Source organism: Chelonia mydas, chromosome 12, assembly GCF_015237465.2.
Source record: "Chelonia mydas isolate rCheMyd1 chromosome 12, rCheMyd1.pri.v2, whole genome shotgun sequence".
Lineage (NCBI taxonomy): Eukaryota > Metazoa > Chordata > Testudines > Cheloniidae > Chelonia > Chelonia mydas.
In genome coordinates this window covers 41930160-41957281 of record NC_051252.2, presented here as the reverse complement: position 1 = coordinate 41957281, position 27122 = coordinate 41930160, and the positions used below count along the sequence as shown (strand labels likewise).

Here is a 27122-nt window from a genome sequence, read left to right as displayed (position 1 = left end):
GTAACCTGCGGGCACAGCACGGGGCGGGGTGTCACAGCACATGATACATTTCCTGTTCCGGGTCAGCGTGTATCACGTGTTAAAGTCCTCTTCCTCCCTCTCCCCCCGCGCGGGGCGGACCGGAAAAGCCCGGAAACCTGGGCCGCTCTAGCCTCCGCCCTCGCTCTATGGTGGGACCGAGACTCCCGGCTTGTCTCTCTATGGTGCGGGGCGGGGTAGAGCGGCTGCTGTCGCGGGGCATTGTGGGACGGGAATGGCGGCGCTCAGTGAGCGCTGAGGCGGCTGCGGAACGGGCGTCGAGGAGACGCGCGGCGGGGCTGGGGCGGCCGAGAGGTGAGAGGCCGGAGCGGGAGGCCGGGGCCGGGGCCGGGGCCGGCGGGCGCTGTGGTCGGTTCTCGGGGCTCCAAGGGCCGCGCCCGCTCCCCGCGCCCAGGAGCCCGTCAGCCGCTCGCTCCCGCGCCGGCCTGGCCGGTTAAGGGCGGGCCCGTCCTGGGGTCCCTCGGAGCGTCCCCGCGGCGCCAGCCCCCCGGCGCGGGCTGCCCGGAACCAGCTCGCGGCTCCTGGGAGTCGGCCGGCGCCGGGGGGCGCGTGCTCGGCCCGGCTCGGGGTGCCCCGGCGGAGCCGCGCCCCTGCCCAGGAGAAGGGGTGGTGGACACGGCGCGCGAAACAGCCGTACAACGCGAGCTCGAGCCGGCGCTTATTGGTACTTGCCTCCCTGCCCTGCCAGCGGGCCCCCCGCCAGGAGCTGCTGGCCTCACGAGAACAGGCTGCGCCTCTCCGGAAACAGTCCCCGTCAAGAAGGCGGCCTCCAGACGGCCTTGTCTTTGTTCGCAGACAGGGGGATCCGGTTATAACGTTGCTTTTCACCTTCAAGTGGTTTTGATGGGTTTCTGTTGCCTTTGGTGGTTTTCCATTGACTGACGTGGGAGGGGGCAGGTGAGGACAGCGGAACCTTGCGCTGCATCAGTGGGCCGCCACTGAGACCTACGATTTCCTGCTGACTGTCTTTTACTCCAAGACTATAGGGTGAAGTTTTCAATATAGTTACATTATTCCTTAACTGTTACACACAGATGCATGTCTTAGGCTATGTCTACACTACCACTTATGTCAGCAAAATTTATGTTGCTCGGGGTGTGTGAATATGCCACCCCATGGGTGACCTAAATTATGCCAGCATAAGTGCTAGTATACACAGCTGCTCCTAGGGGGTGGTTTAATTATGTCAACAAGAGACCTGTGCCACTGTGAGGTCTCTAGTGTTAACATAGCCTTGTGATTGAGTATCAATAAATGAATACCTTGAAAGTGTGTATTTGGTGTACGCTGTGGGGTTGTAGCTAGCTGTGCTGATCCCGGGATATGGGAGAAACAAGGAGGGTGAGGTAATATCTTTTATTGGACCACCTTTTGTTGGTGAGAGACAAGCTTTTGAGCTACATAGAGCGCTTCAGGTCTGGGAAGGTTATTCTGAGGCCTTGTCTACACTGCCACTTTACAGCACTGCAACTTTCTTGTTCGGGGTGTGAAAAAGCACCGCCCCTGAGCACTGCAAGTTTCAGCACTGTAAAGTGGCAGTATAGACAGTGGTGCTGGGACTACACAGCCATGTTGCGTTACCGCCGTAGCACTTTAATGTTGCTAGTAAAGACATACCCTGCGTGTACAGCTAGCATAAGTAGTTAACACATTGTAAGAAACCGTTCTAAGTGAAGTGGCCTGTTAACACCTTTGCAGTAACCCAGGAGCCCCCTTTTCTTGCCTTCAAACAACCCCCCATCTCATGAAACTCATCATCATCAGTAGGCTTCCCGCAGACAACCAACTAAGGCCCTATCTACACTGCCACTTTACAGCGCTGCAACTTTCTCGCTCAGGGGTGTGAAAAAACACACCCCTGAGTGCTTCAAGTTTCAGCACTGTAAAGTGGCAGTGTAGAGAGTGCACCAGCACTGGGTTCTACTCCCTTTGTGGAGGGGCAGCGACTACACAGCCACTAGTGAAGACGCACCCTCAGAGCGGCATTAGACCCTGCCACAACAACACATGCAAAACCTGCAGACATCCCTCCACAGCTACTACGATCAGTACTACTCACAACACGCCTTTCAAGAGCCATGGTCCTACACATGCTTATCGCAACATTTGGGGTACCTCATCCATGTGTGTGAAGCAAGGCAATCGCTATGCTCTCGAATGAACTCTCAGAAAAATAACACAAAACCAGCATACCAGTCATGGGAGAACACTTTTCACAAAACAGTCACTCCATATCTTACCTCTCAGTCCTCATCCTCAAAGGAAACCTGCACATCTCCTCCAAACACAAGCCTGGGGCTTAAATTCATAACTGCATGACACCAAAAATTAGGGTCTTGATAAAGATCCTGGATTTGTGGTGTATTACAACAGTCTGTAACCTGCTAACACCCCCCCCCCCTTTTTTTTTTGTGGTCCTATTACTGCAAAGGTGTTAATGGGCTACTTCACCTTGAATGATCTTTTGCCATGTGTTAACTACTTATCTTAAACAATCTGTGACACTCTGAGTACCTTTCCCGGACATGAGGAAGAGCTCTGTGGCTAGAAAGCTTGTCTCTCTCACCAACAGAAGTTGGTCCAATAAGATTTTGCCTCACCCATTCGTCTCTGTATTAGGTATAGTGAGTTTGTTAGGTCTGAAACAGGAGTTGCTTGTAAAGAACAGTGAAGCTTTTGCATGTTTGCATCAATGGGCTGCTGTATCACAGGGGTCTGAGGGTCCCTAAGGGTGTAACTTGTACCCAGGAGAGCCCAGTCTGGGAGTGAGGTGGGGGGCCTGGGCTGAGCTTGTGGGCTCAAGACACGGAGCCAATAGCTTGGGCTGGGCAGAGCAGCAAGGCTAGGGCGGCAGGCAGTGAGTGGGTCCAGCTGGGCCCCAGGAACCTCTTGCTCACTGGAGCCAGGCTGGTCTGTGGGGAGATTTGTGCTGCATCTGGGGTAGGGGCTGGCAGAGGTTTTGAACGGAGCATGCCGAATGGGCGCTGCTCTTTATCCCTCACAATACAAGAGCAAGGCATGTTCAGTGACATTGCACGTTTAAAACTGATAAAAAGGTAAATATGCTTTAGCCTATGTATAATTAGCTTCTGGAACCCACGGCCACAAGATATCACTGATGCCAGTATTTTGTAGCGTTTAATAAAGGACTGGGCATCTGTATCATGAATGAGAATATCCAGTTTTGCATTAGGATGAAAAGAGGGGTACAATTCCTTCTCTTCTAGGACATAAAGCACCTGTCTAATTTATGGGGTTTTTCTGATGGGCAAATTATTCCATAACTACACACTCAACGTTTCATGCACCTTTTCTCTGAAGCTGCTGGTGGTACAGGCCACTGTCTGAGGCAGGAGCCTGGACTAGATGGGTCCCAGGTCCAATCTAATCTGGCCAACCTTGTGTTCCTAAAGGATTGCTTTGTATAGAGAATGTTTTAGGATGCCAGAAGGAGGTCAGTTTATCCAGACATTGAGCTTGGAAAGGATGTGGAGTAGGGTGGGGAAGGCTGATGTTTTTTTCTAAGAATGTGGGGGGCCTTTTTTCTTGAAATTGAAAGGGCTTTTATCCATGAGGTAGTCTAATGCTGAGGTGAACTCTCTGGGGGTTTGGCTTTTGAAAGGAGACCTGGCTCCTAGGTTGTCAGCCTGACAGTGTAAACGTTCCTAGTGTAGTGTCTTGGGGCTTTGAACTTCTTCAGCACTGATCCAGAAATGGCTGATTCTTCTTCCCTTCAAGGGAAATTGTCACTCTGATCTCCTCCGTCATGTCTTCTGGGGAAGAGAGAGGCTTGCTTTTTTGGGAGAGAGCAGTGCAGGGAGCCCCATGTATGCCCTCTTCCTCCTCTCGTTAGTTAATCAGAAGCCCAACCCCATGAATCTCAACAACCTTGTCTCCTCATACCAGTGCCTGATTGTGTTCCTTTCAGAGAGCCCCAGGGAATAGACTGCTTGGCCCACAAGATCCTAGCGATGGAGGATGTCCCTGAGGACACTTCGATGCACCGGCTGGAAGGAGCTGATCTGGAGACACAGGTTGGAGGCTTGATCATCAAGAAGAAAAGTGCCTGCAGTGAGCAGCATGTCTTCAAAGCTCCAGCCCCCCGCACCTCACTGCTGGGATTGGACTTGCTGGCTGCACAGAAACGCAGGGAGCGAGAGGAGAAGGAAGACACAGAGGACAAGAAGAAGTCCAAAGTCTCCTCCTACAAAGATTGGGAGGAGTCCAAAGATGATTTGGGAAGTTCTGAGGAGGAGGGGAGCGACAGGGCCAGCAGGAGCAGCCGGCAGGACAGGTGAAGGTGCTGGCACGAGGTGTGAGGGGAGTTTAGGGCCTCTCCCATCCCTTGGGTGGCTGCCATGTCCTCCTTTTCAGGAAGGGGCTTGGAGTGAGTGCCTGAAGGCAACTGGGCTGATTCATGGAGCTAGTTGTTGTGCTGGATCCAGGGCACACAGGAGAGAAACTGTGGGCCCCAAGCACCTGGGGAGAGGAGAGACTGAGGATTTCTCTGGGCTGGGAGCTGTTTGAGGGCTGAACTCTGCTAGACAGAGTGAAGGCTCGTGCATGGGGATGAGGTCTGGAGGCTTCCCCAAGTGAAGGGCCTTGGGTGGAGACAAGTCTGGTTGCCACATACATATCTCAGAGAAGGAGCCAGGTGTTCCTTGGCAAGACCTTGTCCCAGCCCCCTTGGGAGTGTTTCCTCCTCGTTCCTGGTAGCATTTTGTCTCAGCTACTGAGGCTTGTGCCTTTCCCCTGGGGTCTGCTGAGGCCAGCTGGAGGGAGGCAGTGGGCTCCCTTAAAGTTGCCCTATGGGTAGAGGGTAGGAACAGGCCTGCAAAGCTGGGAGCAAAGGGAACTTGCGGGGAGGCTGCCATGCTCAGCTCTTTGGCACAGGTTCCAGTTGCATGCTCCTTGCCAGGCTAGTAGTGAATGAGGCCAGGCTCCTGCATGACGTGTCAGGGAGCAGTGGGGGCTGCAGGCAGAGTCACAGTACGTGCCTGACCCTGCTGAACTGCCCTTTGCCCCTCAGGCATTACCGCTCTGCCCACGTGGAGACGCCGTCCCACACTGGGGGGGTCAGCGAGGAGTTCTGGGAGCGCAGCCGGCAGCGGGAGCGTGAACGGCGAGAGCATGGCGTCTATGCCTCCTCCAAGGAGGAGAAGGAGCACAAGCGGGGGCGCAATAGAGAACGGGACCACGACCGCAAACGGGACCGAGGTAACTGTCCTGGAGACCTTCATGATTGCTGACACAGGCTCTGGGACCCTGGCGTTGGCTGCTCTGAATCCCAGGGCATGGTCCTGAATCTGGGGTGTGATGGGCTCCAGAGGCTGTTCACACCCTGCATGTCTGACTTGGCACTCTGTTTGCAGAGGAGCGGGACAGGAGCCGTCATAGCAGCAGCCGGTCAGAGAAGGATGGCTCATCAGAGAGGGGCAGCAGCAGGAGGGGTGAACCAGAGAGCCCCAGACACCGACCGAAGGGTAGGAGCAGCTGTCCTTCCTACATTGCTCTTCCACAGGAGCTGGCAGGAGGCATGTGCTACTCTTGAGGGGCTCTGGCTCCTTCACAAGGGGAGAGCTGAGTGAAAGTCCCCAGCTGAAGAGGCCCATGACTAGTGAACTGCCTCATATCTACAGCCTTCCCTGGGAGTGAGATTGGGGTGCTAGGGGGCCCTGGGGTGATCTTTGAGCCTGCGCCTGTGCCCCGGGAGCATGGTTGCAGGTCTGTGTGGCTGGTATGGGGAGCTGTGGCAGTCATTCCCCTGGGGGCATGTCTCCTTAGACTATCTGGGTCGGTTCATAGAAAGCCCAGTGTGAGTTGGTAAACATGTAAGAGGGCCCCCTTGCTGTACTCCCTGTTGGAAGGTCCCAGGCCTTGGCTGCAGCTTGGCAGGGGCCTAGGTTGGCTCAGCATGAGGCATCAGACCCAGTTTCCTTTCCCCAGATGCAGCCACGCCATCTCGCTCGAGCTGGGAGGAAGAGGACAGTGGCTATAGCAGCTCACGGCGCTCGCAGTGGGAGTCGCCTTCCCCTACGCCTTCCTATAGGGACTCCGAGCGCGACCGCAGCCATCGAGCATCCTCCGCTCGTGATGCAGACAGGAGGGACCGGGACAGGTAGTGGGATGGAGGGGTAGGGCCTAGCGGGGTGCCTGAGAGGTAGCTTGAGGGGCTGCGCTCCCTGGTGATGCTGCAAGGGTCTAAGTTCCCTCTAAGCTGTGCTACTGTGTGGCCGCGCAGCTGCCTATTAAGCCTCGCACTGGGGCTCAGGGCTGTGGTGGGGAGAGATACCTCTCCCCCAGCACGGAGCTGTTGTGGCGAGGAGAGGTGCACCTGCCTGCTGGCCCCAGCGCAGACCTTCCCTGGACTTGCCACAGCTGGGGGAGAGGAGCGCCCCCCCTCCCACCGGCTTAGCCCGGTTGAAGCTTCTACGGCCGGGGAGAGGCACCTCTCTCCTGTCCCGGAGGTGCTGCGGTGAGAGAGGGCTGGGGGGAGAGTCCTTTCTCCCCACTGCAGCCCCGGGGCAGCCTGCACCCCAACCGCCTCATCTCTGGTCCCACCCCAGAGCCCACACCCCTCAGCCCTCTGCCCCAGCCCTGAACCCCTAATCGCCAGCCCCACCCCAGAGCCTGCACCCCCAGCCAGAGCCCTCATCCCCGCATCCCAATCCTCTACCCCAGCTCTGAGCCCCTGCTTCACACCAAATCCCTCGTCCCCAGCCCCACCCCAGATCCTGCACCCCCAGCCAGAGCCCTCGGCCCCGCATTCCAATCCTCTGCTCCAGCCCTGAGCCCCCTCCTCTACCCTGAACCCCTCATCCCCAGCCCCACCGCAGAGCCCGTACCCCCAAGTGGAGCCCTCGCCTCCTCCCCCACATCCCAACCCTTTGCCCCAGCCCTGGCTCACTCCCACACTCTGAACCCCTCGGCTCCCTCCCCCCCCCCCCCATGAATTTTGTTATGTGTCACACATCACCTCCATATTGGTGGACAAAACACAATTCATTCTGCACATGGACATAAAAAATTAGAGGGAACACTGGTGGTGGTATGTGGCTTGTGAGCCATAGGTTGCAGTTCCCGTCTGGCGAATCCATGAGGCTGGCCAGTCATTCCTGTCCTGCTTCTGTCTTTGCAGGTCAGTGAAGAACAAGTACCCAGATGAGACACCGCTGCCCACCCCTTCCTACAAATACAATGAATGGGCTGATGACCGGCGGCACCTGGGGGCCACTCCACGGCTATCCAGGGGCAAAGGTGTGGCAGAGGAGAGACCAGACTACCTGGCCCCTCCTCCATCACTGAGACTAGCACAGGGGCTGGCTTCCTTGGGGCCTCCTGGCTGAGAAGCAGGGGGCGAGGGCTGGTGAGGGCCTGCGCTGACCAGATTGTTCCTTCCTCCAGGGAGGCGTGAAGATGCAGAAGAGGGTATTTCCTTTGAGACGGAGGAGGAGCGGCAGCAGTGGGAGGACGACCAGCGGGTAAGAGCCTCTCGGGCGTGTCGGTGTGCGGCCTGGAGGCTGTGAGCCAGGGTCTGGTCACAAGGCATGTGGGCGGTGGAAATGGCAGGAGGGCTCTTCTGTAGCTTGACTTGCTGGGATGAGGCTTGCGGAGCAGAGCGCACACAGCCTGGCCTGAGGCGCACCAAGGCAGGCAGAACCACGTAGGGGTGTGTGGGGCCCCAGTGTGTCTGGTGGAGGAGGCTCAGCAGGGTGTGGATGCTTGGTCTGGGATTGCTGTACATGGATGCTGGGTGATGGGAAAGGGTCCCTCTGTGTGGGGGCTGGGGAGAAGAGAAGTCCCATTTGGGGGTCAGGGATGGGATCTCTTGGGAGTTGGTAGGCTCAGTGCAGGGTCCCTGTGTTGGGGGCTGGGTGGCTCAGTGGAGGGCTGGGTTGGAGGGTGAGGCTCAGTGTGGGATCCCATGGATGCAGGGGGTCCGTTTGTGGAGATTGGACACTCAGTTCCCAGAATGCTGTCTGCACACTTCTGGATCCTGTTCTGAGCTGTTGGCTCTCCCAAGTGGTGAGACTGAGTATCGCTGCTCTCCACTGCAGACAAAGCCCCCCAACTAGTGTTAGCTTGGGGCAGCCCCTCCTCCGAGCAGGCCTGATCAGCACCTCTGGAATGTGAGCCAGGCCCCGGAGTCCTGCATGTCAGGGCACTTCTCCTCTGGGAGTTTGGTAGCAGGCTGAGTGCGCAGCCCACCTGAGCTCTGTCTCTGGCCATTCTCACCCTGCCTTCCCCATCTCTCTCCTTCCCACCTCCATGCCTGCCCCCATCTCTCAGCAAGCCGACCGGGACTGGTACATGATGGACGAGGGTTACGACGAGTTCCACAACCCCTTGGCCTACTCATCTGAGGAGTATGTGAAGAAGCGGGAGCAGCACTTGCACAAGCAGAAGCAGAAGCGCATCTCTGCACAGCGGAGGCAGATCAATGAGGCAGGAGCGCAAGGCGGGGCCAGGCCACTCTGAACATTCAGGGCACTTTCCACCCCAGGGATTCCCAAATTACTGGAGGGTGGGGCTTGGGGATGACAGGTCCTGCAGATCAGGAGGGTGGAGGGAATAGAAGGTGACTTTGGGATGGCCTAGCATGGGCAAGGGACACGAAAGAAGCTTCTGGCTTTGGGGAGTACGATGGAGCCATGCCCCATCGCTCTGGTGTCGCCCCCCACCCCTGGTGTGGGGATGGACAGCGGGAGCTGTGGCCCTGTCCTGAGTCTCGGTGTCCCAGTGCTCCAGATGTACATGGTGTGGAGGGCCCTAGCTACTGTCACTTGGAGGCTGGGGTTAGGACTAGAGTGATGGGTCCCCTGCCCACTGCAAGCACACCCAACTCCTGAGGGAATTCTGCCACAAAAAGTTAAAAATTCTGTGCACAATGTTTTAAAATTCTGCAAATTTTGTCAAAAAATAAATGTGGAGGCTCCAGTATGGCAGTTGGGAGCATGGGTGACTGTCTGCACAGAGTGGGAGATCGCCTTGCAGCTCCCCCTTTGCCCCTCTGGGACAAGGACTCGGCGGTCAGGCTGCACTGAATCTTGACACCCCACAAGGGCAGGACCTGCTGCAGAGGTCCGTGTCCCTGGGGACGGTTGCGGGGTGATCTCTCACCTCTGTCATTTTTCTGTGGGGAAGCAAAGAAATCTGTGTGGGACATGAATTCTGCACCTGCCCAGTGGCACAGAATTCTCCCAGGAGTAACACCCAGGTGCTGCCTTAGCACACTGGCTAGTCGTGTATCCGGACTCCCTGCAACGTCCTGAGCTTTGGAGTGATGCAGAGGTAGCATGCCTGTCATACAGCACACAATGACGAGAGACTCCCCCCTGGGGCAACAGTTCTACAGCCCAGCCTGCCTCCCTTGCAGCCACTCAACTGTAATGTTCCCCACCCTTCTGGCTCCCCCTCCCGATGGGGCCTCTGGTTGTCTCCTCTTCCTAGAGCTGTGCGCACTGACGCCGTGATCTCTCAGCTGGGCAGGGCAGATGGAGTGCTGCTAATCTTCCCTCCCAATCAGCCCGCCAGCTCCTCAATCAGTTTTGTGGCTTGTCCTTTGAATGGGCTTGGCCTGCTGATATTTTCTGTTACTGTGGTGATCAGATCTGAACATTGCATTGCCAGTGCCATCTTCCTAGCCCTCTCTGGGGGGGGGGGGGGGGGGTGCTTCCCTCTCTGCTTGCGGGCCAGAGACCTCTGCAAATGCAGCCCCCAAGGCACTCTTTGTAGATGGGTTGCGTTGCGGTCGGACCTGGCTTCCAGCCCACAACCCCCTTCCCGGGGAGTCTCCGCTAGCATTTCTCCCAGAGCGACTGGCCTGGCTAAGCCCCATGTCCCCAGCCCACCAGGTACGCATTGTATCTGTCATCAGCCTGCTGAGAGGGCTAAAGTTCACTATGTCCAGACCAATGTCTGCCCCTGCAGCCCCTCCTCGTCACTGTCTTACTGTCCTGGAGCTGCTCTGTGACTCTCTCACAGTAGGATAGCCATACAAGTCAGAGTGAGGAAGGGGGATGTCCTATTGTTCTTTGTGGGTGAGGAAGGGGGCTGCAGCTTAGATGTGAGGAATCTGTTCTCCATCTGTGAGTGTGGCAGGCTGATGAGGGAAGCTAGGTTATTGGGCCCACCCCACAAGCTGGAGCGGGGTCTGTGACCCTGCTGCCTGTGTTTCTCCTTCAGGACAATGAGCGCTGGGAGACCAATCGCATGCTGACGAGCGGGGTGGTCCATCGGCTAGAGGTGGATGAGGACTTTGAGGAAGATAACGCAGCCAAAGTGCACCTGCTGGTACACAACCTGGTGCCCCCATTTTTGGATGGGAGGATCGTCTTCACTAAGCAGGTAGGGGCTCTGCGGGGGGAGAGCCACTAGCCACTGCAAGGAAGCTCAGGCCTTGTCTACACTACAAAGTTTTGTCGGCAAAAGTTATGCCTCTTTAATTAAAGCTGCTGTTGTATGTCCACACTAGCTCCTTGTGTCAGCAGAGCGCATCCACACGAACAGCTCTTGCGTTGACACAGAGAGCAGTGCACTGTGGTAGCGATCCCACTGTGCAACTGGCCACCCCTGGTGCTTTGGGAAGGGTTTGCAGTGCCTTATGAATCAGGTACAGCATCACATGACACAGGTTTCTCAATCCCATCCTTCCAGGGGCATCCTAGTAGATTGTCAGCCATTTTTTCAAGGGAAGTGAGTGTGTGTGTGTGGGGCGGGGAGGGAGAGGAGAGGAGAGTGGTGTGTCTGGGGCGGGGGAGACAGCAGGCTGACCTACCTATCCTGAGGCAGGGGGAGGGGGACTCCCCCCCCCCCCCCATGTCAGCCCCCTCTGCTTGGCACAGGAATCTCTCCTAAAGCAGCCACCTCTTCCTGCTTGCCTTCCTGGGTTCTCCCCCAGCCTCCTCTGCTGCCAGGAGCAGCACCCTGAGCAGCTCTGTGAGCTCTCCCTGCGGAGCAATCTCACAGCAGCACAGCCGGCTTTCCTCTCCCACCTCCCTCCCGCAGTGCAGGGCAGAACAGGAGCATGCCACGCAAATGATTTGCTTTTTGTTCCCCAGATAGCTGGGCTGTCAGATACTTCCCGGAGCTTTGAAAGGGGAAGGGCGCATGCCTGCAGGGCAGCAGAGATCAAAACCGTGAGCAGAGCGATCATGGCAGGCATTTTGGAATACTGGTGGAAGCCAGTTATGTTGACAAACAAACAGCAGTGTCTGTATGGATACTCTGTCCCTTTAACTTTGCCACAAAAACTTTATGCCTCTCGTTGTGGTTTTATTTTGTCGGCAGAACAGCAGAGTTTTGCCACCAAAAGTAGCTTTGTGCCACCTCCCCTGTTGTGTCAGCAAAAGCTGCCTTTTGCGGACAAAACTTTGTAGTGTAGACAAGGCCTCAGTCAGTGCGGATTTGGGACCTCTCCTTCTCTTGCCCCTCCCCTCCAGCCAGAGCCAGTCATCCCAGTCAAGGATGCCACTTCGGATTTGGCAATTATCGCCCGCAAAGGCAGCCAGCTGGTGCGCAAACACAGGGAACAGAAGGAACGCAAGAAGGTAGGTGCCGGGCGTGGCTGCTATCTCCTGGGGGTGGGGTGAGCTGTTTTACTGTCTGCGCCTAGGAGCCCCAGTCATGGACCAGCCCCCACTGTGCTAGGCGCTGCACAAACACAGAACCCACAGGTGGTCCCTGCCCCTAAACGTAAGACAAACGATGGGCTATAAACAGGCCAGTGGGGAATCCAAGGAACCTGTGACACAGTGCTGGTCTGCAGGATAGGCTCTGTTCTCGGTACCCCAGCAGCCTAGCCACTGTCCAGTTATTTGTAGGCATCATGGCAAAGGAGGGGGCAAGATTGCGTTTGTCAAGGCCAGAGACACTGTCAAGACACCCGATGAGGAGAGCCGGGCCGAGAGTTTCAGCAGTGTGATGAGTAAGAAAGGCTGTACGCTAGAGATTTTATGCAAAGAGAACCTCTACCATTTAGACATAGCCCAGAGGTGAGGACCTGGAGAAAGGTACGAGTCAAAGATGACTCCCAGGTTACAGGCCTGAATGTCAGGCAGGATAGTAGGGTTGTTCACAGCGATCGAGAAAGAAGGCGGGGGTAGGAGCTTGGTTTTAGCCATGTAGAGCTTGAGCTGATAGCTAGACACCCACAAAGAGATGTCAGTGAGACAGGCCGAGACTTTAGTTTGGACAGACAGAGATGGGTCTCGGGTTGAGAGGTAGCTCTGTGAGACATCCGCATAGAGATGATAGTTGATGCAATTGAGATTACCCAGAGAGGCGAGAAGGGGCCACAGAGCCTCGTGGAACCCCCATGGAAAGCTGGAGACAGGATGAGGAGAATTCTCTGAAGAACATGCTGATGGAGTGTTTAGAGTGGTAGGGAAAGAACTAGGAGAGAACAGAGTCATGGAAGCCAGTGGAGGACAAGATTTCAAGAAGAGCATGGTCAATGGTGTCAGCAGCTGATAGCTCAAGGAGGATGAGGATGGAGTACTGGCTCTGAGCTTTGCTAGGAAGAGGTCACTAGAGACTTCGCTGAGAGTGGTTTCAGTGGTGTGCAAAGGGCAGAAGCTGAGTTGGAGAGGGTCTAGGATGGAACTGGAGGAGAGGAACTCCAGACAGTGATTGTAGACAGCATGGTTAATGAGCTTAGAGAGGAAAGGGAGATGAGGCGGTGGTTGGATTCAAGGGACATGGGGTCAAGGGTGGGTTTTTAAGATGTAAGCGACTACAGTGTGCTTGTGTTGTGAGGGGGAAGAGCCAGAGGAGAGCGAGAAGTTAAGCAGAAGAGTAAGGGAGAGGATGGAGAGTGGGAGCAAGGAAGATCAGGAGATGGGTTGGGGTCAGTGGAGTTAGAGAAGGAGAACAGACGAGAAACTTGAGAAACTTCTGCGTCTATGACCAGGGAGAAGGTGGTGAGAGCTGGGGGGAAGGAGTGGGAAGGGAAGGTGAGCTGAAGGGAGGGGAAGATCATATGTTGTATTTTGCAAGTTTTTCTCTTGGAAGAAATTGGTGCCGAGAGAGGAGGGGGATGGAAGGAGGGTTTGAGGAGCAAGTCAGGTGGTGAAAAGGCGGCTGGCGTTGTTGGTGCGGGATTCAATTCAGCTGGAGAAGTAGAGTTGTTCAGATAGGAAGATGGCAGAATGGAAGGAGGAGATTACGCATTTGGAATGGAGGGAATCAGCCCAGCCACAGAATTTCCACCCGAGACGCTCTGCAGCATGAGAGCCGGAATGGAGGAAGAGGCTGTTGTGGCTGACCCATTGCTGGGAGGTGGCAGGGTAGATCTGGTGATGGGAGAGAGGGACAAGAGAGTCGAGAATGGAGGAGAATGAATCATGGAGACACTCCGCAAGGATATCCATGGAAGAGAGAGGGGAGAGGGCTGAGAGCAGACAAGAAGTCAGTGCTGATGGACTGGAAATCATGGAAAGACCGAGTAACAGTTTGAGGTGGGACTGATGGGTGATGCTGAGAAGAGAACAGGGGAGGGTTGGAGAGTGGGGGCCTCAACAGCCAGAGAGAGCAGTGCTTGGGGATGACCCTTTTGATGCATAGCAGAGTTGAACCAGGGCAAATAAAAAGATGAAGGCTGGCTGGTGGGGACTCAGCCTTCTGTCGCTGCGTTCCTCCTCCAACGCCTGCAACGAAGGAGACCCCTATGTCCGCGGGAATTGCATTAATAGATTCTAAGGCAGAAGGGACCCCTGTGATTTTAGTCTGACCTCCTGTATAACACCAGCTGTAGCTGAAATAATTCTGGTTTGACCTAGAGCAGGGGTTCTCAAACTTCATTATACTGCGATCCCTTTCTGACAACAGAAATTACTATGTGACCCCAGGAGGGGGGACCGAAGTCTGAGCCCACCCTGGGCAGGGGGGCCAGAGCCAAAGCCCAAGCCCCACCACCCAAGGTGTGTGTGTGGGCGGCAAAGCCATAGCCCAAGGGCTTGTAGCCCTGAGCCCCTCCATCAAGGGTTGTGAAGTCCTCAGGCTTGGGCTTTGGCCCCAGGCAGTGGTGCTTGGGCTTTGGCCCTGGGCCCCAGCAAGCCTAACGCCAGCCCTGGCGACCCCATTAAAATGGGATCTTGATCTCCTTTGGGGTCCCGACCCACAGTCTGAGAACCGCTGAACTAGAGCATAGCTTTTAGGAAAACATCCAATCTTAATTTAAAAATTGCCAGTGATGTAGAATTCACTACAGCCCTTGATAAATTATTCCATTTTTTAACCGTCACTGGTAAAAATTTATGTCTTTCTTCCAGTCTGAATTTGTCTAGCTTCAACTTCCAACCATTGGATCATGTTATACCTTTCTCTGCAAGATTGAAGAGACCTGTTATCAAATATTTTTCACCATGTGATCAAGTCACCTCTTTATACTTCTCTCTGTTAAGCTAGATTGAGCTCCTTGACTCTATCACTGTAAGGCAGGTTTTCCAATCCTTTAATCAGTCTCATGGCTCTTCTCTGAACCCTCTCCAATTTATCAACATCCTTCTTGAACTGTGGACACCAGAACTGGAAACAGTATTTCAGTAATGGTCACAAAAGTACCAAATACAGAAGTAATATAATCTCCCTTCTATTGAAGATTCTCATTCATACGTCCCAGGATTGCATTAACCCTTTTGGCCAGAGCGTCACACTGGAGCTCATCTTCAGCAGATCCAGCCACCATGACCCCAAGTCCTTTTCAAAGTCAGTGCAACAAGGATAGAGTCCCCCATCCTGTAAGTATGGCCTGCATTCTTTGTTCCTGGGTGTATTGCCTTACATTTGGCATCTTGAAACACTCTTTGTTTGCTGTACCCAGTTTACCAAGCAGTCCAGAATGCTCTGTATTAGTGGCTTGTCCTCGTCGTTATTTACCACTCCCCAAATCTTTGTGTTATCTGCAAATGTTATCAGTGAGTTTGTTTTCTTCCAGGTCCTTGATGAAAGATGTTAAATAGCCTAGGGCCAAGAACCAATCCCTATTAGACTGCACGAGAAAGGCAACCACTCAGTGATTCCCTGTTTACAGTTACATTTTGAGACCTGTCATTTAGCCAGTGGTTCTTCCATTTAATGTGTGCCATTATGATTCTGTGTATTAGTTTTTTAATCAAAATGTTGTGTGGGCCCCAGTCAAATGCCTTACAGAAGTTTAAGAAGAATCTTTCTTCTTTTTGTGGCCTCCCGCTGTGTATGGTGTCCACCAGGTTCCGGCGTTTATTTCAGCCTTGTGCTGGTCTGTTCAAGATGAAATTATGGACTTGGCTCCTTTCTCTAGGGTTCTGTGAAATGTTTCTCTAGGTCCCTGACTTTTTCTCCATATCATTGTGGTGAAGGTCATGTTGGTGGCATCCTTAAAGTGTGTCCTAAATATGTCCGCCGTCGTCGTCGTAGCATATTTGGTGCTTTAGACTGGTTTGCTCTACTTAGTTTCTGATGTTGCAAGCAATTCTTTCCAATGATCTTTGAAGATCTTCTGCAGACATTTACTTTGGAATGAGTTGATTTGGAATCTTACTGATTTCTGTTGTAGACTGCCATGATTCTGCTCCATAAAGGAGGACAGACATGATGTCAATGTTAAAAATTAAGATTTTTGGGTCAGTGCCAATCAGCTACTCTTCCATATCTTTTTCGGTTTATGAAAGTTGTTTGCTGCTTTTGATAGTCGCTGCTTGACATCTAGCATGTGTCACCATCATTGCACATCTCGCTCTTCGTCTATTCTGAGGGTTACTTTTGGGACATTGATAGCTATATACTTTTTCTTCCTCTTGTTGATGAACAAACCAACTTGTTTTTGCTGTGTCTGCCAAAAGTTGGGTGGTGCTTTGTTTGTCCATAAAATTCTTCAGTTTCCTTCCTTCGGTTACTTTCCTCATGAAATAATCAATGACCAGTGCAAACAATAGTGAACATAAGAATGGCCATACTGGGTCTGACCAAAGGTCCCTCTAGCCCAGTATCCTGTCTTCTGACAGTGGCCAATGCCTGATGCCTCAGAGGGAATGAACAGAACAGGTAATCATCAAGTGATCCATCTCCTGTCGCCAATTCTCAGCTTCTGGAAAACAGGCTAGGGACACCATCTCTGCCCATCCTGGCTAATAGCCATTGATGGACCTATCGTCCATGAACTTACCGAGTTCTTTTTTTGAACGCTGTTATAGTCTTGGCCTTCACACCATCCTCTGGCAAGCAGTTCCACAGGTTGACTGTGCGTTGTGTGAAAAAATACTTCCTTTTGTTTGTTTTAAACCTGCTGTCTATTAATTTCTTTTGGTGACCACTAGTTCTTGTGTTATGAGAAGGAGTAAATAACACTTCCTTATTTACTTTCTCCACACCAGTCATGATTTTATAGACCTCAATCATATGCCCCTTTAGTCGTCTTTTTTCCAAGCTGAAAAGTCCCAATCTTATTAATTTCTCCTCATATGGCAGAGCTCCATACCCCTAATAATTTTTGTTGCCCTTTTCCAAACCTTTTCCAATTCCAATAGATCTTTTTTGAGATGGGGCGACCACATCTGCACACAGTATTCAAGTGTGGGCGTACCATGGATTTATATAGAGGCAGTATGATATTTTCTGTCTTATTATCTATCCCTTTCTTAATGATGCCCAACATTCTGTTTGCTATTTTGACGGCCGCTGCACACTGAGTGGATGTTTTCAGAGAACTATCCACAATGACTCCAAGATCTTTTCTGAGTGGTAACAGCTAATTTAGACCCCATCATTTCATATGTATAGTTGGGATTATGTTTTCCAGTGTGCATTACTTTGCATATATCAACATTGAATTTCATCTGCCATTTTGTTGCCCAGTCACTCAGTTTTGAGAGATCGTTTAGTAGCTTTACACAGTCTGCCTGGGACTTAACTATCTTGAATAGTTTTGTACCATCTGCAAATTTTGCCACCTCACTGTTTATCCCCTTTTTCAGATCATTTATGAATATGTTGAATAGGACTGGTCCCAGTACAGACCCCTCGGGAACACCACTGTTTATCACAGGCCATTTTGAAAACTGACCATTTATTCCTACCCTTTGTTTCCTATCTTTTAACCAGTTCTCAATCCATGAGAGGACCTTCCCTTTTATCCCATAACTGCTTACTTTGCTTAATAGCCTTTGGTGAGGGACCTTGTCAAAGGCTTTCTGGAAATCTCAGTACACTATATCCACTGGATCCCCGTTGTCCTTGTTGAACCCCTCAAAGAATTCTAGTAGATTGGTGGGGCATGATTTCCCTTTACAAAAACCATGTTGATTCTTCCCCAACAAATTATGTTCATCTACGTGTCTGACAATTTTGTTCTTTACTATAGTTTCAACAAATTTGCCTGGTACTGAAGTCAGGCTTACCGGCCTGTAATTGCCGGGATCACCTCTGGAGCCATTTTTAAAAATTGGCATCACATTAGCTATCCTCCAGTCATCTGATACAGAAGCTGATTTAAATGATAGGTTACAGACTACAGTTAGTAGTCCTGCAATTTCACATTTGAGTTCCTTAACAACTCTTGGGTGAGTGCCATCTGGTCCTGGTGACTTATTACTGTTTAATTTATCAATTTGTTCCAAATCCTCCTCTAATGACACCTCCATCTGGGACAGTTCCTCAGATCTATCAGCTAAAAAGAATGGCTCAGGTGTAGGAATCTCCCTCATTCTCAGCTGTGAAGACCGATGCAAAGAATCCATTTAGTTTCTCCACAATGGCCTTATTGGCCTTGAGTGCTCCTTTCGCATCTTGATCGTCCAGTGGCCCCACTGGTTGTTTAGCAGGCTTCCTGCTTCTGATGTACTTAAAATTTTTTTTGCTATTACTTTTTGAGTCTTTGGCTATCTGTTCTTCAAAATCTTTTTTGGCCTCCCTAATTATATTTTTATACTTCACTTGCCAGAGTTTATGCTCCTTTCTATTTTCCGCACTAGGATTTAACTTCCACTTTTTAAAGGATGCCTTTTTGTGTCTCACTGCTTCTTTTACTTTGTTGTTTAGCCACAGTGGCTCTTTTTTGGTTCTCTCACTGTGTTTTTTAATTTGCAATGTACATTTAAGTTGAGCCTCTATTATGGTGTCTTTAAAAAGCTTCCATGCAGCCTGCAGGGATTTCACTTTTGGCGCTGTACCTTTTAATTTCTATTTAACTAACCACCTCATTTTTGTGTAGTTCCCCTTTCAGCAATTAAATGCTACAGGGTTGGGCCGCTGTGGTGTTTTTCCCCGCCACAGGGATGTTAAATTTAATTATGTTATAGTCACTATTACCAAGCGGTCCAGCTATATTCACCTCTTGGACCTGATCCTGTCTTCCACTTAGGACTAAATCAAGAATTGCCTCTCCTCTTGTGGGTTCTAGGACTAGCTGCTCCAAGAAGCAGTCATTTAAGATGTCAAGAAACTTTATCTCTGCATCCCGTCCTGAGGTGACATATACCCAGTCAATATGGGGACAGTTGAAATCCCCCATTATTATTGAGTTTTTTATTTTAATAGCCTCTCTGATCTCCCTGAGCATTTCACAGTCACTATCACCATCCTGGTCAGGTGGTTGGTAATATATTCCTACTGCTATATTCTCATTATTCAAGCATGGAATTACTATCCATAGAGATTCTATGGTACAATTTGGTTCATTTAAGATTTTTACTTCATTTGATTCTAGGCTTTCTTTCACATATAGTGCCACTCCCCCACCAGCACAACCTGTTCTGTCCTTCCTATATATTTTGTATACTGGTATTACTGTGTCCCATTGATTATTCTCATTCCACCACATTTCTGTGATGCCTATTATATCAATATCCTCATTTAATATTCAGCACTCCTAGTTCACCCATCTTATTATTTAGACTTCTAGCATTGGTATATAAGCACTTTAAAAACGTGTCACGTTTTAGCTGTCTCCCATTACATAATGTAATTGAATGAGACTTTTTTTTCATTTGACTGTTTCTCATCAGATCCTACCTGTATTTTATCATCTTCCATAGTCTCCTCCTTACGAGGACATAGAGAATTTCCATTAGTAGTTCCTCCCCTAAGGGATGTCTCTGTCCAAACCACGTGCTCCTCCGCCCCTGTCGGCTTTCCCCCAGCCCTTAATTTAAAAACTGCTCTGCAACCTTTTTAATGTTAACTGCCAGCAATCTGGTTCCATTTTGGTTTAGGTGGAGCCCATACAGGAAGGATGGGCTCCACCTAAACCAAAATGGAACCAGATTGTTTCCCCAGAAGTTTCCCCAATTCCTAATAAATCTAAACCCCTCCTCCCTACACCATCGTCTCATCCATGCTTTGAGACCCTGCAGTTCTGCCTGTCTGACTGGCCCTGCGCGTGGAACTGGGAGCATCTCAGACAATGCTACCATGGAGGTCCTGGACTTTAATCTCTTACCTAGTAGCCTAAATTTGGCCTCCAGGACCTCTCTCCTATCCCTCCCTATGGTACCTACATGTACCATGACCATGGGCTCCTCCCCAGCACTACACATAAGTCTATCTAGATGTCTCAAGTGGGGACATAGAACACCCTTACGTTATTCAGTTGTCACTGCAAATCATTGGCTGATGTTGTCACCATCTCCAACAGCAAATTCTAATAATAAGAATAATACATCAACAGCACAGTTACCAACAAACTTGTAATCTCATAAATTTGATATCAAGTTAGTTTGACAGGATCTGTTTTCCACAAACCCACGTTAATTGGCATTAATTGCATTACTCTCCTTTAATTCTTTATTAATGGAGTCCTGTGTCAGCTTCTATGTTGTCTTGCCCAGCATCAACGTCAGGCTGACAAGCCTGTCTTTACCCGCGTCGTCCTATTTACCTTCTCTAAATATTGGCATGACCTACACTTTTTTCCAGTCTTATAGAACTTTCCCAGTGTTCCAGGAGTAACATCCCAGCAGCTCCTTGACCAACTCTTTTAAAACTTTGGACCTGCAAGTTATCTGGACCTGCTGATTGTAAAATGACCTTACTATAATAGGTGCAGTTTAACATCCGCCTGTGTTCCTACTGGAGTGAAAAGTGTTGCATCAGCATATGGTATGAATGATGATATGGTTACATCATCTGTTTTTTCCCTAAATACAGAACAATGATATTTATTGAACTTGTCTGCCTTTTCTGCATTTTTGACAAATCTACCTTTTCCATCCAGTAATGGACCAATAGTGTTGTTAGGATCCTTTTTGTTCTTAATTTACTTTAAAAGACTTCATAGAATCATAGGATGGGAACGGACCTCAAGAGGTCTTTTAGTCCAGTTCCCTGAACTCAAGGCAGGACTAAGTTATTATCTAGACCATCACTGACAGGTCTAACCAGCTCTTAAAAATCTTCAGTGACGGAGATTCCACGACCTCCCCGGGCAATTTATTCCAGTGCTTAGCCACCCTGACAAGAATTTTTTCCTAATGTCCAACCTAAACTTCCCTTGCTGCAAGTTAAGACCATTGCTGTTTGTCCTATTCTCAGAGGTTAAGAAGAACAATTTTTCTTCCTCCTCCTTGTAACAGCCTTTTATGTACTTGAAAACTGTTATCATCTCCCCTCTCAGTCTCTCTTTTCCAGACTAAACAAACCCAGTTTTTTCAGTCTTCCCTCATAGGTCATGTTTTCGAGACCTTTAATCATTTTTGTTGCTCTTTTCTGGACTTTCCCCAATTTGTCCACATCTTTCCTGAAATGTGGCGCCTAGAATGGGACACAATAACTCCAGTTGAGGCCTAATCAGCACGATGTTGAGTGGAAGAATTTCTTCTCGTGTCTTGCTTACAACACTCCTGCTAATACATCCCAGAATGATGTTTGTTTTTAGTTTTTTGGAACCGTGTTACACTGTTGACTTATATTTAGCTTGTGATTCACTGTGGCCCTAGATCCCTTTCCATAGTACTCCTTCCTAGGCAGTCATTTCCTATTTTGTATGTGTGCAATTAATTGTTCCTTCCTAAGTGGAGTACTTTGCATTTGTCCTTATTGAATTTCATTCTGTAAACATCATCTTTCTTCCATTTGCTTATATCTATATATAAAAATGTATTTATTTTTCATAGCTGCATTCACTTTCCCTCTAAGCTAGGTTGTTTTTTAACCAGTGCAGCCTTCTCTTGATTGAGGCTTTTTGGGCCTCTAGAGTGAATTGGAGAGGATCCCATTGTTACTCTGCGTACATGAGGGAGATGTTAAGGGTTTGAGTCAAGATCCAGTGGCTGGAAGATGAAGATGGACAGATTCAGTCTAGAAATAAGGCATGAATTTTTAATAGTGAGAGGAATTAACTGTAGGAACAAGTTGTCAAAAGATGTGGTGGATTCCCCAGCACTTGAAATCTTTAAATCAAGATTGATGTCTGCCTAAAAACAAATCTGCTCTAGCTCACCCAGAAGCTATGGGCTTGATGCTTCAGGAGTCATGAGTGAGGTTCCAGACTAGATGGTCACAATGTCTGACTACGAATGTCCCATCTGGGATGTGACTGCAGAGGGTTGGGCTCTTTGTTTCTCTGCTCTTTTGGTGAGCTGGCACTTTGCTCTCTGCCTTTCAGGCTCAGCACAAGCACTGGGAGCTGGCTGGCACCAAACTGGGAGACATTATGGGCATCAAGAAAGAGGAGGAGCCGGACCAGACTCTGACAGAAGATGGCAAGGTGGATTACAGGTAGGTGTCTGCTTGGTGGGGTTCTGAGCCTGGGACTTGGGTGAGGTCCATGGAGTCACACACTCAAGGGCTGCTGTGTCCCCCCAGGACAGAGCAGAAGTTTGCTGATCACATGAAGGAGAAGAGCGAGGCCAGCAGCGAGTTTGCTAAGAAGAAGTCGATTGTGGAGCAGAGGCAATATCTGCCCATCTTTGCTGTGCAGCAGGAGCTGCTCACCATCATCAGGTACTGCTGCTAGCCCCTCCCGCCCTCCCGGGCAGCTTCTCTTGGGTAGAGAGGCAAAGCCAGACGGGTCGTCAGCTCCTGGGTAGAGCCCAATAACTTGTCTGACTGAAGGATCTTCCAGAGAGGCCTCCAGCCTTGACTGGAAGGCATCAGGAGATGGGGACCCTGCTGCTTTCCCCTGCTCCCCCTCCCTCCCTCAGGCAGGTCTCTGCACTGGGGGGTCCTTCGGCTGTGGGAGTGGGCTGCGCAGCTCATATGCTGGAGCAGGGAGAGAAGCCCGCTGCTGAGAGACCTCTTTCTGCTCTTCCCTAGGGATAACAGCATTGTCATTGTGGTGGGGGAGACTGGGAGTGGCAAGACCACCCAGCTGACCCAGTACCTACATGAGGACGGCTACACCGACTACGGCATGATCGGCTGCACCCAGCCCCGCAGAGTGGCTGCCATGTCAGTAGCCAAGCGGGTCAGCGAGGAGATGAGCGTGAGCCTGGGAGAGGAGGTGAGTCTGGCCAGGCCCCGGGGTAGCCCTGCTGGACTGCTGGTGAGGTGTGCTGTGCAGGTCCTGACTTCTCCGCTCTCCAGGTGGGCTATGCCATCCGCTTTGAGGACTGCACGTCCGAGAACACGGTCATCAAGTACATGACGGACGGGATCCTGCTGCGGGAGTCCCTGCGCGAGGCCGACCTAGACCACTACAGCGCCATCATCATGGATGAGGCACACGAGCGGTCACTCAACACGGACGTGCTCTTCGGCCTGCTGCGGGAGGTCGGTGCACCTGAGGTTGGGGCGGGACATGGGATGGTCTGGGGCAGCAGAGACACAGGCCGTTGCCTGGCTGCTGGTAGCACGGATTGGATGCTCTGCTGGGACTTGGGGAGGGAAGGGTAGGGAGATGGAGGCTCTGGGGCAGGGGGAGTGAGCTGTGCCCTTCGCAGAGAGGGGAGGGAGTCAGCACAGTACCCTGCCCTCGCAGTGTCGCGGGTGGGGGGAGGAGTGGCCTGGGCCCTGTCCCCTGCTGCAGTGTCAGGGGGGACAGGGCCCAGTGCCTGCCTGGGCCCTGCCCCGTGCTGCCCTTGCAGTCTCTCTCTCCAGGTGGTGGCGCGCCGTGCGGACTTGAAGCTCATTGTCACCTCGGCCACCATGGACGCAGAGAAGTTTGCCTCCTTCTTTGGGAACGTTCCCATCTTCCACATTCCTGGCCGCACCTTCCCTGTCGATGTCCTCTTCAGCAAGGTGCCCGGGGTGGGTGTGGGAGGAGAGGGGGTCTGGGCAGGTCTGGCTGCGCAGGGAGTGGAGGTAGATGTTCTGTGTGATGGGTCCTGTGCATGGGGCGGAGTTCAGGTGTGGGCAGCCAGGCCCCCCTTGAACTCCTCTCTGCCTTTCAGACCCCACAGGAGGACTACGTGGAGGCTGCGGTGAAGCAGACCCTGCAGGTGCATCTGTCTGGGGCCCCTGGAGACATCCTCATCTTCATGCCAGGCCAGGAGGACATTGAGGTGACCTCAGTGTGCCTGTAATGCTAGGCACCTCCCCTCCCTGGGACCTGGAGGCACTAGGCACTCCTCCTCCCCCTCACCCCCGGCCCTTGTGCCTTTGCTTGCTTTCACTCCCCCCTCTGTCCCCAGGTGGCCTCGGAGCAGATCGTGGAGCATCTGGAGGAACTGGAAAAGGCCCCAGCTCTGGCTGTGCTGCCCATCTACTCTCAGCTGCCCTCTGACCTGCAGGCCAAGATCTTCCAGAAGGTAGCATGTGGCAGGGTCTCCTGGGGGAGGGGAGCAGTGGCTGCTGGGCATGGGACTGGCCAGGGCAGGGCCTGCTGTGTGGGGGGCACCTGATGTCTGACTGCAAAAGGTAAAGGCCAGGGACCCACCACTCCCTGTGGGGCGCTGATCCTGGCACTCCTTGTCTGCATCCCTGGGGGCACTGTCAGTCGGGGGCTGGGGGCTGCCAGCCCCTCCCAGCGCTGACATCTGGTGTGTTGCAGGCTCCGGACGGTGTCAGGAAATGCATTGTCGCTACCAACATTGCGGAGACCTCGCTGACTGTGGATGGCATCATGTTTGTCATCGACTCCGGCTACTGCAAACTGAAGGTGAGGTGAGGGCCGATGGCGTTGCCCTGCTCCCTGGAGCTGCCGCATAGCCGCCTATGGGGCCCTGCCCTGCACCCCCCACCTGTCTCACTGCTCCTTGCCTGCCCCGCCAGGTCTTCAACCCCCGCATAGGGATGGATGCCCTGCAGATCTACCCCATCAGCCAAGCCAATGCCAACCAGAGGTCAGGTCGTGCTGGCCGGACGGGCCCAGGTCAGTGCTTCAGGTAGGTGCCTCGCTGCAGTATTAACCCCTTGGGTGCTGAGCTGTGGACACAGCAGCTGCTTCCCCTCGGTTGGCTTGACTCTAGCGGCTCCGTGGGAAGGGTCCTGGAGCTCAGAGGAGAAGGGAAGTCTGAACTGTGTGGCCAGGGCTCCCCTGGCAGCTCCCAGTCCTCAGCCCAAAGTGCCCCAGCTTGGAGGGGATGCTCCCATGTCAGGGGTCTCCCAACTGCACCATGGGGAGCAGCATGTCCAGAGCCAGCTGCCTTGGCCCCTCGGCTGCAGCGATGGCATCTCCTTGTGTATCCAGCCCCTCCTGCCGTGTTGCTGGGGGTGTGTACAGGGTCTGCTCCCTGCCCCAAAGCAGGGCAAGCTGGAGCTGCAGCGACTGCCCAGGATCCCTGCTCTAGAGGAGCTGCCCCGGCTCGCTGTGGCTGAGCTCAGTGAGGAAGTGGAGCCATCTGCGGGGCTGGCTGGGGAGGAGGGAATGGCACTCATGGGCTCGGTTCCCCAGGCTCTACACCCAGAGCGCCTACAAGAATGAGCTGCTGACCACCACGGTGCCTGAGATCCAGCGCACCAACCTGGCCAACGTGGTGCTCCTGCTCAAGTCTCTGGGCGTGCAGGACCTGCTGCAGTTCCACTTCATGGACCCGCCCCCTGAGGACAACATGCTGAACTCCATGTACCAGCTGTGGATCTTGGGAGCCATGGACAACACAGGTGAGGAGGGAGGGGGGAGCGCTGGGGGATTCGGGGGGGGTGGGTAGGGGGCGCTGGGAGCTTGACTTGGTACCGGCTCCTGTGTTGCTCTGGCAGGTGGCCTGACCTCAACGGGGCGCCTGATGGTGGAGTTCCCACTGGACCCGGCGCTCTCCAAGATGCTCATTGTCTCCTGTGACATGGGCTGCAGCTCCGAGATCCTGCTCATCGTCTCCATGCTCTCTGTGCCCGCCATCTTTTACCGGCCCAAGGTGCGTGCCGCTGCCTCTCCTCTCCTTTCCTCGTGTGTGGGCTGGGGGGGCTGATCCCTGCCCTCCGGCTCTAACCCTGCGCCCCCTGCTCCCATCTAGGGCCGGGAGGAAGAGAGCGACCAGGTGCGGGAGAAGTTTGCTGTTCCGGAGAGCGATCACCTGACCTACCTAAACGTTTACTTGCAGTGGAAGAACAGCAGCTACTCCATGCTGTGGTGTAACCAGCACTTCATCCACGCCAAGGCCATGAGGAAGGTGGGGCTGTGCTGGGAGGCCAGGGCCTGGAGGGGGCAGAGGGTGGGGCCTCCAGTGTGGGTGGGCAGGTCTCTGACGGGCATGTGCTGTTGCAGGTGCGGGAGGTGCGTGCCCAGCTGAAGGATATCATGGTGCAGCAGCGCATGAGCCTGGCATCCTGCGGCTCAGACTGGGACATCGTCAGGAAGTGCATCTGTGCCGCGTACTTCCACCAGGCTGCCAAGCTGAAGGTGAAGGGTGGGGGGTGCAGGGCGCAGGCTGAGGGAGGGGCAGGGTACCGCCTGGGGCTGTGCTAACCCGATTCTTTCCACAGGGCATCGGGGAGTATGTGAACATCCGCACCGGCATGCCCTGCCACCTGCACCCCACCAGCTCTCTCTTTGGTATGGGCTACACTCCAGACTACATCGTGTATCACGAGCTGGTCATGACCACCAAGGTGAGCGGGCAGTGCGCTCCCTGCTGGCGGGCGAGATGTTCTCAGAGGGGGTGGGTTGGGGCCTGGCCCTCCACAGGAGCTCTGCCGTCCATTGTGCCCGTTAGTGCTGGGCTGAAGGCTCTTGGTGTCCTGGGAGGCAGGCAGGGCCGTGTGGCAGCGGTAGCTGGGAAGCGGAGGGTGGGACTCCTGTGGCTGGCCTTGCCCTCGCTCTTTCTCTCCCCAGGAGTACATGCAGTGTGTCACGTCCGTGGATGGAGAGTGGCTAGCGGAGCTGGGCCCCATGTTCTACAGCATCAAGCATGCGGGGAAGTCACGTCAGGTAAGGCTCCTCCCAGCTGCCAGGGGTCCAGGCCAATAGCTCTGCAAAGCAGGGTGGGGGACTCCCCATGGGGGCAACCTCCATGGAGACTGGGCTTTGCCCACAGCCAAGCTGATGCTGCCTGCTTTGTGCCCAGCTATGCCCACACCCCTGCAGGCCTGGGGAGCGGCGCAGGGCACCCAGCTAGGCAGGATTGGGCATAGGCCTCTCCCCTTCCCAGCTCTGAGCCCTTTCCCTTGCTGCTGTTGCAGGAGAACCGACGTCGGGCCAAGGAGGAGGTGTCTGCCATGGAGGAGGAGATGGCTCTGGCTGAAGAGCAGCTGCGAGCACGCCGGGAAGAGCAGGAGCGCCGCAACCCACTGGGCAGCGTGAGGTGGGTGCTGGGCATGGTAGCAGGGGCTGTCCCCAAAGGGCTGCATGTGGATTGTTCTCTCCTGTGGGCCGCTGGGGTCCTAGGGGGATAATGACTTTGCTGCGAGTAGCCCCCGCGTGGGGAAGGAGCAGGTCCAGCGCTGGGGCTTCGGGCCTAGCTGGCAGGGTTCTAAGCTCTCCGGCCCCATGGCTAATGGCCCTTGCTCTCCCTCGCAGGTCTTTGAAGATCTATACTCCGGGGCGAAAGGAGCAGGGGGAGCCCATGACGCCACGCCGCACTCCTGCCCGCTTCGGCCTGTGAGCAGGCGCTTCCCTATGCTGGCCTGGGGCTGATGGATTCCCTGCGGGGAGCTGGCTCTGGCAGGGCTGTTCCCCCCTGTGTGTAAATGTGACTCTGGGGTGCTGGGGCCCTGCCCTGCCACCTCCACACACCTTGGCACTGTTTGCTACAGAGGAGAAATAATTTTATTTGTATAAATGTTGGTGGCCTCCA

At 53.1% G+C, this 27122-nt stretch overlaps 1 protein-coding gene across 3 annotated transcripts; it reads left to right on the top strand.

The window, feature by feature from the left end:
- On the top strand, positions 1 to 27122 carry DHX38 (DEAH-box helicase 38). 3 transcript variants are annotated; one of them, XM_037877472.2, is made up of 27 exons: positions 1 to 333; positions 3968 to 4333; positions 5069 to 5256; positions 5412 to 5522; positions 5986 to 6157; positions 7178 to 7296; positions 7444 to 7520; positions 8329 to 8484; positions 10225 to 10386; positions 11481 to 11588; positions 21617 to 21729; positions 21817 to 21954; positions 22267 to 22453; positions 22537 to 22722; positions 23050 to 23190; positions 23343 to 23453; positions 23583 to 23699; positions 23942 to 24049; positions 24163 to 24275; positions 24785 to 24993; positions 25090 to 25244; positions 25344 to 25499; positions 25595 to 25729; positions 25813 to 25938; positions 26162 to 26257; positions 26509 to 26630; positions 26846 to 27122. In XM_037877472.2, exons 2-27 carry the CDS (start codon positions 4011 to 4013, stop codon positions 26928 to 26930), a joined length of 3714 nt encoding a protein of 1237 aa, XP_037733400.1. In that variant the 5' UTR covers positions 1 to 333; positions 3968 to 4010; the 3' UTR covers positions 26931 to 27122. The 3 variants fall into 3 exon arrangements, with proteins under 3 accessions (XP_037733400.1, XP_043382004.1, XP_037733401.1); XM_043526069.1 differs by having other exon boundaries at positions 80 to 170; XM_037877473.2 differs by lacking the exon at positions 1 to 333 and adding an exon at positions 664 to 1026.